This window comes from Motacilla alba, chromosome 5 (assembly GCF_015832195.1).
Source record: "Motacilla alba alba isolate MOTALB_02 chromosome 5, Motacilla_alba_V1.0_pri, whole genome shotgun sequence".
Taxonomy (NCBI): domain Eukaryota; kingdom Metazoa; phylum Chordata; class Aves; order Passeriformes; family Motacillidae; genus Motacilla; species Motacilla alba.
In genome coordinates this window covers 59662001-59675374 of record NC_052020.1, presented here as the reverse complement: position 1 = coordinate 59675374, position 13374 = coordinate 59662001, and the positions used below count along the sequence as shown (strand labels likewise).

Genomic DNA, 13374 nt, shown 5'->3' with positions numbered 1-13374 from the left:
CCTCTGCATCCTCCAGCAGCACAAATTCCACACCTGAGGGGTCTCTCCAGGGTACCAGGCTGTGCTTGGTACCCTGGAGAGGGCGCTGAGCTTCACTGAGATCTGACTGCCCATAAATCCACAGGGACAGAAAACTCCTCTGGACCAGACTTCTCATGGATTTATTCCCACATGGCACTTCCCTGACACTGACAGCATTCCCAAAGACACCCCTCTGTAGGTGCATCTTCCCCAGAGGCAGAAAAGCCCTGCAAAAAAAATCCCTGCACACTTTTCTGGAGAAGAAAAGGCTCTGGGGAAACCTTGCAGCATCCTCCAAGAACTTGGAGGGGATTTTAAAAGAGGGGGGAACAACTTTTTACACGGGGAGATAGAGAGAGGACAAGAGGGAAGGGTTTTAAACTAAAGGAAGAGAGATTTAGATTAGATTTAAGGAAAAAATTCCTTACTCAGGGTGGGGAGGCTCTGAGGCTGCCCAGAGAAGCTGGGGCTGCCCCTGGATCCCTGGAAGTGTCCAAGGCCAGGTTGGACATTGGGGCTTGGAGCACCTGGGACAGTGGAAGGTGTGAAATGAGATGGGATTTAAGGTCCCTCCCAGCCCAAGCCCTTCTGGGATTTTAATCAGGGATTGAAGGCCAAGTCCTTGGAGATGAGGCCAAATTTTGGGTTCTTTTGTAGCCAGAATTTAGAAATGAAACATTTTTCAGGAACACCAACCAAGACAGACACCTACAGTGTGAGCATGTGAAAAGCTCAGCCCTGCTGGAGATGGAAGATGGGATCAAGTGAAGAAATCAGTGGTTGCTATCACACAAACCTCCAGTTTCACCAAAAAAAAGATGAACCCTGAGGGAAAAAATCCCCCTAAAAAGTTGAAATCTGGAAAAAGAACCTTAAACCACAGAGCAGGTATTCCTAAAGCCTTGCAGAAAAAGTTGAAATCTGAAAAAAGAACCTTAAACCACAGAGCAGGTATTCCTAAAGCCTTGCAGAACCTGATCTCCACGAGGCTTTTGACTCATCTTGAGTCAAAGAAATGGAGAATAACAGAGGAGCAGAAACCCTGCACTGTATCTGCACATGGGAACATCCTCCCAGCCTGAGGAGCTGAGCACCTCCTGGGGCCAGCTGCTCACAATTAAACACCTTTTTTAGCTAAATACCTGCTTCTCTGCTCGATGCTTTCATCCAGCTGCCAAGAGCAAAGCACGGGGTGGATCTTTTCTCCCCAGAGTCTGACGGTGCTCAAGTCAAAATCAATCCAGGGAAAAGCACCTTTGGAGTGCTCAGGGCTGACACTGCCTCCAAGGACAAAGGCACTGGCACTCCAGCCAGGACAGAGACCAGAGGAGGGATACAGACTGTCTCAAAACCTCTCCTGCCTTCTTTTTTTATTCCTCCAAGGTTTTTTAAATGAATCTGTCTTGCAAGCAGCAGGTGCCACACAAAAGCCTGACACATGGTACAGAGAGCTGAGAACATAATTTGGCTGCTGTTGTTCCTTCTGAAATGAATCTCAGGTTCTGCTACATAAACCTGTAGATTTAAAAACCTTTTTTTTTTTTAAGAGCCATTAAAAAGGCCATTGCTCCTAATTAAAAATGTCTCACATTGCTGTCATTTTTACATTGTACCTCTCAATTCATCACTGTCACTATTGGTCACACAACCACTTAATTTCAATTTTTTAGAAATTTGAGCACATTCATTATCACAACTGAGCATGATTTGAGGGGAAAAAATGCACAACACAATTTCAAAATTTCAATTTACAAAAGAAAAGGCAGAAGTCCTTTCTTATTGCTTGAATTACACTGATTCACCTTGAACAGACTTGGGTTCCTTGTGTGAAAAGAGGCAGGAAAAAGTTTACTGCATAACATTTTAATTTTAGGCATTTTCCATTTGGACCCAATCACATAAAAAAATTAATTAAAGGAAGTCAAAAGGCAAACATTTATGCATGTCAAAATAAATTCTCAAGAGTTCACAACATCCCCAGGAGCTACAAGAATACAAGGTATGACAAGAACAACTCCAAACCTACCACGTGCATTTACATTTTAAATTAAAGGTTCTAGAAGTCAGAGAAAGTTTAATCACTCCTGGCTTTAGTGGAGGCAGAGAGAGCCCAGTGACACGAGCTTTGGAGCCTTCTGCAATCATTAATGGCTCCTGTAGGATCTCCCCCCACTTTCTGAAATAAATTTGCAGGACATCAGCTGCTGCAAAGGTCAGGGTTGTTTTCTGCAGCTCAGCAGCCTTTAGCTACAATCCACACAGCTTCCCCTTTTCCAGAACATGGCCAGGGACTCATTCCATTCCAAAGCTGCAGCAAAAATGAATTATAACTTAAAGATTATTATCCAAAAGAAAGCAGCAAACAAAACATTATCTGGAAGGAACCCTCCGTTCCTTCTCTGACAGAATTCATCTCATCCCAGGCCTGCTGCAATCCTAAAAAAAAGTCCCTTTTATTTTATGGAAAAAGCCAAACCATACCAAAGAGTGCAAGAAACAAATGTTCACAGTTTTCATCAGCCACAAACAATTCTAATAAGAATTACTGCATGACACTATCAGCTTCTACTTCTCTCTAGGACTCACAACACTTCTACTTTTCCTCTAAGCTTTAGGATGCTTTTTCCTTTCCCCTTGGAAAGGAATTGCATGGATACAGCTCAAAAAACTGCAGCATGTAAATCTAACATTTAACTGAGACAAGCAAACTAGAATTTAAAGCTTCCTAAGCCAGGAGCACTACCAAAAAAAAAAAAAAAATTAAAAAAAAAAGAAATCTCCAATTACTGTACCTTGGGAATGCTTTCGCTTAAGACATGCAGCATCTGATTTCTCCTTATATCCTCTCCATTTGAACAAAGAAGGGAGGGAGAAGGGAGGGAGGTAGTAGAGAACTAAAAGTAAAAACACTGAGCTTCAAAGTAAAATTTTTAAAAGGGGTGTCATTTTTTTTTTCATTAGTACCACCATTTTTAGGAAAAAAAAAAAGACACATTTTCTAGAAAGAACTAAAATGTATATATTAAAAAAAAAAACAAAACCAAACCAACAGAGAAGTGTCAGGTCCCAAACTCCATTTTTTCACTCTTCACAACCAGTTATGACATCCCAACAGAGCTAAGAGGCACTGGGACATGGTGGCACCAGAGTCACCTGAAGCATCATCCCCCTCCTTGGTACAGGGTAGAAGACACTGACCCTTCCTAAATATACACTAAAAACCTTCATTTTAAGCACAGCTCTGGGTGTTTTTTCCCCCAAAGAGTGTAAGAGGATGGTTAAAAGTTAGATTAGACAAAATCTCCTGCTCTTGCCCTGTTCTGCAAGGTGTCAGCACGCCCTGACCCAGCAAAGAGAGTGACATTCCACATTTGTGTCACCTGCCCCAGGTGTCCCAACAGCTCTCAGTGCAGGTGCAAGTGAAATGTATTTATTGCTGCACATCACTTCTCTGGGGGGCAGGAAAATCAAAATAAATCCTCAGAGCTCCAGCACTGGGGATTCCACAGAATAATTGAATTTGCAATCTCGTACTGGCTTTTTACTTCCCTCAGGAAGAATCAACACAGGAAACCCAAGGAAACTAGAAGAAAAATTGCTTTTCATGGTGAGGGTGGTAAAATACTGAACAGGCTGCTCAGAAATGTGTGGAGTCTGTTGCTGGAGATACTGAAAATCCCACAGGAAACATCCTGAGCAAGCTGCTCTCATCAGAGCAGGGAGGTTGGATTTGAACATCCCCAGAGATCCCTCCTGACCTGCACAAGTCTCCAATTCTATGAACAGGAATTTCCCACCCAAAGGTTAACTTAGCTGTGCCAAAAATCTATGTGAATTTTTTATACAGTGAGAAAATACTATCTGAAAGCTGAGACAAAAGAAAAAAACCAAAAAACCAGCTCTTCCAAATGCCATTTTTAGAGGTTTTGTGGCCTTGACCATGCACTGAAATTCTGTAAGAAAAAACCCAGTAGAGTTCTGCTGTCTCAAAATCAATGCATTGGAGTATTAATTGTAACTGAGAGGATTTTTTATTTAATTCTGTAAGAAAAAACCCAATAGAGTTCTGCTGTCTCAAAATCAATGCATTGGAATATTAATTGTAACTGAGAGGATTTTTTCTTTGTGTGTGTCTGTCATGGAATCACAGAATTGATCACAGAGTATGTTCTGGCAGAGGGACTGCTGGTGTTCATCTGCTCCAATCCTCTTCACAAATCAGGATCAACTTCAAAGTCAGATCCAATTTCAGGTTTGAATCAGGTTGCTTGGGTGATTTCCAGCTGAATTTTGAGCATCTCTCTGTGCAAATACAAAGAGCTGTATCTGTTCCTACCTTCCTATCCCATAAATAAAGCTTTCAGCTTCACTCCATCACCACTAAATGAATATATCTGAAAAAGGTCATGGAGCAATGGATGATAGGAACTCAACTGGCCTTGTTTTATCTGACAACAGCCTGGATATGCCAGAAATCTCTGGAAAATGCTTCTCCTTTGATGGGCTACTTCAGCTAGGTGCTGAACTCACTGTCTGCCTAAGTATGAAGAAAAGGCAGTTTCTAAATCTTCTGTCATTCTGTAAATTTTAAGTTTATTCACTGCTACATAGGTGTGCCTCTGCAGCTCTCCTGGAGCCCCTTTAGCCCTGGAAAGGGCTCTGAGCTCTCCCTGGAGCTTCTCCTCTCCAGGTGAGCACCCCCAGCTCTCCCAGCCTGGCTCCAGAGCAGGACACAGAACTCCAGAGGGGTCTGAGCAGAGCAGAGGGGGACAATCCCCTCCCTTGACCCGCTGGCCAAGCTCCTTTTGATCAAAAACTGCCCCATTTCTGCACCCTGCCATTACAACAACGATTTATCTGAGGCACTGAAGGGGATCAGACACCAAGAGGAGTCACTGGCATCAGGCACCAAGCTCATTTTGCAAGGCATGAAATGCAATGCTTTGTGAGGATGAAAATCAAAATGCAAACTACAGATTGCTCTGCGAAGGAGTGATCTCCAGGCTGCCCCATGGGAAACAGAGCCTGGGGAATCACTCCCTGTCATCTGTGCCTTCTGATTCCTCCTGCATTTAAAGCTCCTTGTGCTCCCAAAAAAACCTCAACAAACTTTTCTTTGTAAAGAAAAACACAACCAAACGTCAGCAGGGGCATTATGTTATTTACAGGCTGCAGGTTGGAGACCCTCCTCCTGAATCATTCTGCACTTTCAGAGGAAGGTTTGCTGGGATTAACAGTTTAATAATGGGCCATTTATCCCTCCTATCACCACCAAAAGCCCTGGATGAAGCTTGGTGATTTCCTTGTTAACATGCTGCAATCCAGGATTAATAAATTAATCAGAATTAATAAATTTAATACAATAAATAGAATTAATAAATTCAATCACTGGAGTTATTCTTGGTACAAAGGGGCTGTTACAGCCTCTTGTATTAATTTTGCTGAGGAATCAGAGGGCATGGCCAGTTTTTCATCCCTCACAAGGTTTTATCACAGCACTGGGAACAGTCACCCTGCTTCCCAATGGATATTTCCAGATTTATCTCAACTTTCACTGATCATAAACAACAGGTACCTGTAAACCTTGATGGCACCAAAAACTGCTTCATACAGGATGCAATTACAACAAAATGGAGCATTAAAAAAAAATTATAAACTGAATTCAGCTAATTTTGTTCACCTCACCAGCAATAACGCAAGATGCAGAGCCTCCCCCAGGGCCACTGCAGATGGCATTTGTGGATGCCAGAGGATCCAAGAGGTATTGAGAGGCAAATCAGAATGACAAAACCACTTTCCACACACTGTCAGCTGTAATTGTGCTGCCACTCTCCTATTATTACCAAAAAACCCTGCTGAAATCTACTGGTGACTTGACATATATACCACTGAAGTGATGCCATACATAGCTTGGGAGTTTTGCTTGTTTTTTGGGTTTTTTGGGGGTTTGCTTTTTGGTTTTTTTTTGGTTTTGCCTTTTTTCTTTTCTAACTTTGGTTTTAGAAAAGGCGCTGGCACCTGAATTTGGAGTTTTTCTGATCTTTTTATGTTTTCATAAATATCAGTGCTCACATCTTTCTCATCACTCTCCCCAGTCCATCCAACGTCAAATCTGAAAATTTCAGTTCCACAGTCCAGACTTCATCTGAAAAAATCCCAACCCTGATCTCTCTTATTTACTCTGTAAGGAGAACCCAAGTACCACTGCAGCCTTCCCTCAAAAATTAAACTACCAAAGGCTGGGAGCACTCAGGAACCACAAAGGTTTGCTTTCCATGTAAAAAACCATAAATCCCTGCCACTACCAACCCTGAGCTTTGTGCCCCTGAGACAATAAATCAGAAATCCAGGTAGAATGCCTTCCAGAAGGATGTTTGTACAGGCACAGAGCTGTGGCTCAGGGCTCACAGCACTTCATGCACCTTTTGCACAGAGCTGTTCTAGCAGAAAATTATTCTGCAGCCTTGGCAGGTGAAAAGATCTTTTAAAGTAGCACAAATAAGGGAAAAAAATTCATAAATTCCTCATTAGTTTTAAAGGGGAGTTAGAAACTCTCTGTAATGCTGAAAAAAAACCCTCCCTAAATCAACAAATGACACTTTGGTTTTCCTGACAGTGATTACAGAATTACCCTGAGTATTGCTGGGCTTCCAATTGATGAACAAGGCTTTACTTGTGTGGTCACACATAAGAAGTCATGGCCAAAACACTGTGTAACTGCTTTGCACAAAGCTCCACTTCAAAAATGAAGTTTCTTTGTAAAGAATAACGCAACCAAATCCCTGCTGAAATATCTTGAGGGCCCTCTGTACTTGCAGCTTGTGGTTTCTAGATTGTTCAAGCAAGAGACAGCCAAAAGTGTGAAGGGCAAAAATACTGATTTTTTGCTGTGCAACACCTGCTCTGAGCAATCAATTCAACTGTGTACATTAAATAATAGACCCGTAATTTCAGTAATTTTGAAAATGTTCCATGCAGCAGACCAAGATTCCCAGCAACACTACCTGAGCATCCTCAGCCTGCTCATTAAAATGTAAGGAGTTCCTCAAGAGAATGAATGCCCAAGATTTACTGCAGCTGAAAAGTAATAAACCAGCCTGAATCAAAATGGAAAATGGAATGTGATTTGTAAAAAATGATCCCACTCCCTTTAGGGCAGAATTAGGGATGCTGAGAGAATTAGGGATTGCAGACAGCAATCAGCCAGTTTGCCTTTGGACACTGATTCCTCTTGTCCCAGCAAGAGATTTTAGCTTGAAATGAGATTTCAAACACAATTGGAAGATATGAAACACAGTGGGAACAAGATGTTTCTCCATAACTTTAACTTTTACAGCATTCCCCAAACGTGCTGCAGCAGGAAATCCCACACTGGAAAATGGGACAACAAACTGAGTTCCCCACTTTACAGGATGAAAAACCAAAGCAGATCACATTCTTACTCAGAAAAAACAGATCTCAAGTGTCCAAAAAAATGTATTATAGTGATCTAAACAATCTTACCCTCCTTCCCATCAACAGGTTTGGATATTTCCATATCAAAGCTCTCCTGCAGCTGCTGGCCTTTGAAGCGGTTGAGATGCTCCTGCTCTATTAAATTACTTTCCTCCTCTTCCAGAGGTTGCCAAGTGCCATCAATAAACCACTGTCCACGCATTACAGGGATCTTTTCAGTCTCTAAAAAAATAAAAATACAAAAAAAAAGAGGGTTTTTTTAACGCAACAAATCACAAACTGAGAGCAGGAAATGTGGTGTAATCTGCAAACCTGAGCTGAGGAGATTTCCCAGCTGTGGGTGAGGATGTGAGAGATGGACAGAAAAACAGAATTCCAGAATGGTTTGGGGTGTAAGAGACCTTAAAATGCATCCAGTGCCACCCCTGCCATGGCAGGGACACCTTCCACTACCCCAGGTTGCTCCAAGCCCCATCCAGCCTGGCCCTGGACACATCCAACAACCCAAATTACACATCAATTAGCATAAATGGTGGTATTTAAAAATGCAATTTTTTTAAAAATTAAAATCAGTGTTTTACTGAGGGCTGGTTTTGGTTACTGCTGTTCTCGCTTCAGTTTCAGTTCTCCAAATGAGCAAAGCGGGGGCTCAGCCTTTGCTGTGCACGTGGCAAAAGAGAAATCTCTTAAAAAAATACAAACTTGGTGCTTATTCTATATCAAACTGTGCTTCATTGTTGCCCACATCTCCTACAGGGAGTAAAAATTCCCCTCTTATACCCAGGACAGTGACATCCATTGTAACTCAGCTTTGAATTCCTCCCCCTACATCTGGAAAATCAAGGAGAAATTCAGTGACCCACAGGCCTCAAAGATCCCAAATCCAGGTTTTTATGGGATTAACACAGATTTGGGTCTGCTGAGAGCACAGAGCAGTGGGAGCAGTGACCTCCAGTGCACACTGGCAGTGTACATGTGTGTATATATATATATATTTATTTATTTATTTATACACATATATACATACACATATATTAATATATACACATATATATACATTTATACATATAAAATATATATACATTTATAGATATATAGACAGATATCCATATATATACATTTATAGATATATAGATATCCATATATGTACATTTATAGATATAGAGATAGATATCCATAAATATATATGTGTGTGTTTGTATAGACTGACTCAGCCAAAAGCAAATATCCTGTGTGTGTTATACTGACCACAAAGGTTTAGCTCTGCAAAGCAAATAAGAACTCAACCACAAAAAAAAGGCTTTAAAAGAAAAAGGAGATGAAGGGGGAAAAAAAATAGGCTTCACTGCTCCAAGATCTGTTCCGACCTGGAGGGTGGAAAAAAAGCTGGTGAGGACAAATTGGAAAAGAAACAATAGATGCAAACATGCAGTAAAAGAAATTGAGGTGTAATTAAACATGAAACCATAGATTTCAGAGTGACTGAGCACAGGAGGGATCTCTTTGATCTGTCAGCAGAGCTGGGTAGGGTGACCCAGCCACGGGCAGTGGTTTTTGGTCTGGTCCCAAAGCTCTGTGAGCACAAGCTGAAGTCCCAGAAACTCCTGGTTCTGTCACTACAGACACACCACGAGTGCTGGCTGTGCCCAAAAGTCCTTTCCACACCAACTGCTGCCAGGTGAGAACGTGGCAGAGAACTGCAAACACCTCCAAAATTCACTCAGAACCTCTAAACTCCTCTGAATTTTTCATTCCCTCAAGCCACAAAAACAAACGGAAAACCACCTTGAAATAATCTCCCCACTGGGCAAGTAACATTCCAAGCCAATTTGGAAAGCTCTGCTGTCCCAGATTTACAGGAAAACTCCATTTCCAGTGCCAAGCAGCTCCCACCTCTGTGGCAGAGGGAGGGCACACAGCTGGGTGATGGCACCTTGGCACAGCTGGCAGGGAGAGGCGAGCAGCAGGAAAACCCAGAAACAGTGCCAGAGCCAGCTCTGCCACCCTGCCCTCCTAAAATAGCTGCTGTGGGCTGGATTCCTGCTGCTGGGGGTGCTCGTGGTGCAGCAGCTGGAATAAAGAGGTTGGGGTGTTCTAAGGGCGCGGTTGTGCAGTGGAAATTAATCCTTGAAAATATCAGAAAAACCAAAGTTCTGAGTGGCTGTAAAATGCACAAGTCAGCAGTGCCTGCAAGTTGCACAGGAAATTCAATATTTCATGAAAATTTAGATTAACTTCGGAGTCTACATCCCATCAATGCAGGGTGAAAGATGAATATTTATTTCTCATGAACTGAAAGCTAACCGCACAGTCTCTCTGCTTAACCTTTGCTGTACTCCCAGACATTTTACACCTGTCAGAAATGCACATTTTTCAGTGCACACACATCCAGTCAGGCTGCCCTCCCAAACAAAGCTCTGTCTGTAGGAAGAAGTGAAAAGTGAGGGGAGATAAAGGCTCCCATTGTGGCTGCAGCAGTGACAGGGCTACGTCAGATGTTAATCCTCACTGGGAAAATCTGTGAGCAATTCCTCCATTCTTGACTAAGCAGTCTGATGAGGCTCCATTCACTGAATCCACAGGCAGAGATATGGCTTTTTTAAATTAATAATCATATGAATACTATTTTGTACTCCAAACTAAGTGAATACAAGACACCTCTTTTTCAGTTTTGAAGGGCTTCAAGTTTTTCACATGGGAATTTCCACCTACAGATTTCTACAAGTTCAACCATTAAGTATTAAAATAAATATTTTCAGGCTCTTTTTGCCTGAGAGAAACTTTCCCAGAGTGGTTCCTTACAAGAGCACTCAAGAGCAGCTCTCAAACATAACTTGAGCCCTCACCAGAAAGGCTCAGCCAGAAAAAAACTGTTTGAAATAAGAAAAATTTTCACATAAAATCACTGCAGAACACTTGAGTTTGGGAATAAATTAATATATCTGGCTTTGGTAAGGGTGTTCATATGCAAATATAAATTATTTTCAGATCCAAAGACAATTATGGAGGTTTGAAAAAGAGAGTGAGGGCAGTTGTTTTCCAGCTCTGTGGATTTTGGGGAGGACCAAGGAATTGCCTTTTTTTCTTTTTCCCATTCCCTCCTTTAAGCAGTTGCACACTCTCAGAGCAGCCAAACCAGCCTGAACCACAAACTGCTTTTATTTCCCATCACAAGCTGGGGGGGCAACTTTGAACCCTGAGCTACAGGAAAACCTCAACAGAAAACCACCTGGAAGGGGAGGAGGAGGAAGCCAGAAAATGACATTTCCTGCCATCAGCAGCACAGTTTGGCTCTCAGAAACCTGAACACAGCCCTGCAGAACAGAGAGAAGCAAATCTGGGACCACAGCACACAAAAGCAGATTTCCTGCGCAGCCAGGCTGGGAGAGCTGGGAATATTCACCTGGAGAGGAGAAGGCTCCAGGGAGAGCTCAGAGCCCCTGGCAGGGCCTGAAGGGGCTCCAGGAGAGCTGCAGAGGGACTGGGGACAAGGCCTGGAGGGACAGGACACAGGGAATGGCTTCAAACTAAAACAGGGGAGATTAGGAGGGAATATTAGGGAGAAATTAGGGTGGGGAGGCACAGGGTGCCCAGAGCAGCTGTGGCTGCCCCTGGATCCCTGGCAGTGCCCAAGGCCAGGTTGGACAGGGCTTGGAGCAGCCTGGGATGGTGGAAGGTGTCCCTGCCATGGCAGGGGTGGCACTGGATGGGATTTAAGGTCCCTCCAACCCAATCCATCCCAAGGCTCTCCGACAAACTCCAATTCGATGACTGGTTGAGAGAGAAACTGAACTCGAAACAAGTTTCAAAATAATGGCCTTGCAAAAAGAGCAGATATTTTAGAGAATTAGAACTGTGAAAGATGCATTGTAGTAGGACCACAGGGGATAAAAATATAAATGACTGGTGTTAGAAGTAATAACAATATTGTGTGGCAAAAGCCAACAGGCTAAAAAACATTTATGAAGTATTGTAACCAAGAAATAAGTTAGCTTTTGATAGAATAGCATTAAGTTTTACATCTCTTGTCTCTCACTCTTCATCAAGACTACTAATAGAACGAAATATTTTAAACCACCTCTGAGTTACCCCATCTCTGTAAAAGCTGAGAAAACCAACAACAACCAAATTTCTAAAGGCCGCCAGCTCCAAAAGCAAGTGAGACTTCAGGTAATGGAGGCAGGGAAGTGCCTCAGTGGTAATTCCATGGAATACTCTGGATAGGGTGGGGAAATAATTCCACACAAGAGATTTTTCAGTAAAATCTGTGACACTGGAAAGAGGTTCCTAACCACAGCACCTCTGTTTAATCCTGCACTGGGGATGTCACTGAAAAACTCCCAGGTTTAGTCCAGAAGACTTGATGCAAACTCATGACAGTAAAGAGCATTAAAAAGTGATCAACCAGAATTGCCATTTCAGCACCCAATTTCACCAATTTTTTAGCCCTCACTTATCCATCTTCAATAAATTCCTTCATGTGTTGAATACTCAGATATTTCAGAAAGCTTAAACTACATTCTTTCAGTTACTTTTGTTTTATGGAAGAATTAAAAATACCGGAATTATATCATGTTGCAATTTAACTTATTTTTTGTCAATACAGAATTCCAAATCTATTATATGAAGTGTTATTTATCCTTATCCCTACAATCTCAATCCCTAGGAAAGGATTTGCCTTGATTTCTTTACTGCCTTAAGTCTCACGCCATATAATCTGCAGCTGGCAGTGCTTCAGACTGAAAGATATCAACATATTTGACTGGTTATACACTTCCATGGTTTATTTAGAAAAGAATTTCTAAATAAATCTGAATGGTGGAGATTTGAAGTAGATGAAAACCACTTAATTTTAATTAGTCACACGTATTTTACCACTTCTAGAGGAAATCAGTTTAAGAGATTTACTCTGCAACAAAGGATTTATTTCTTTTTACACAAATGGGTCTTTTCTTTACCCCCCTGAAAATCCAAAGAATAAAAGAATACGAGTGCTGTAATTAATGGTGTGATAAGAACATGAGTGATTTGCATTATGATAATCACCAAAATCCTCTGAATAACCAGAATTATGTTAAAATAAAAACTGTGGGCAACATAAAACTACTGCATGTGTGTGTGTAGTGTATGAGCATAACCCAGCTACTCCTCCTTGATGAAGATTTTTAAAACTGTGAGATCACATCTAATAGAAATTGGAATAAAAAAACTGGCTAATCCATCACAATAAAGTTATAACTGACCAGAATTTGCCCTAATTTCCCTTCTAACACATCAATTCCATCATTCATTTCCTGCCACCACATTGCTGGGTAGGGGCATAGCCTCAAATTTCAATTTTGCACAGCTCAAAGGAGCCTTTTTCACCTGCCTTGATTGAGGAGCACAAAACTGTGACAAAAGTGAGGTAATACAGAGATAAGAACTGACTGCTGGCCAAGCCCAGGCACTCCTGGCACTCTGCAGCCATCAGCCCCAAGACACTTATGATGATTTACCCACAAATGAGAGCTAAAAGGTTAATAGAATATTCAGAGGCTCAGAAATTTAAAATTAAGCTGGTGCTTTGCTCAAATTGACAACTCCCAGCTCTCCAAGCCCAAAACCAAGAAGTTAGGCAAGAAACGCAAGCTTATAAAACACTACCAGGTCGAGATGTTTTTCAGTGTAGAAATTTCAAGATTCCTGCTTTTTTGGTGTTGTAACATTTCCTTAAATTTGATTTTCTTCTTACTACAGTGGCAAACAATTTGCAGCATGTAGAATAATATCTGCACAAGATGACAGCAACTTTGAGGCTACAAATTGACATCTAAAACTAAAAATTAGAATAATTATTTAACTGAAAGTTAAATAATGAGGTGCTCATACATTTACCAAGGACCTGGCCTGAAACAC

General features: G+C 41.7%; 1 protein-coding gene across 1 annotated transcript in view; it reads right to left on the bottom strand.

Annotated features, from left to right (window-relative positions):
• The window catches only part of DDHD1 (DDHD domain containing 1), a 64977-nt gene that overhangs the window by 43277 nt on the left and 8326 nt on the right, over nucleotides 1-13374 (bottom strand). The window contains 2 exon segments of the mRNA XM_038138074.1: nucleotides 2814-2915; nucleotides 7525-7698. Coding sequence (XP_037994002.1) covers nucleotides 2814-2915; nucleotides 7525-7698 — 276 coding nt within the window.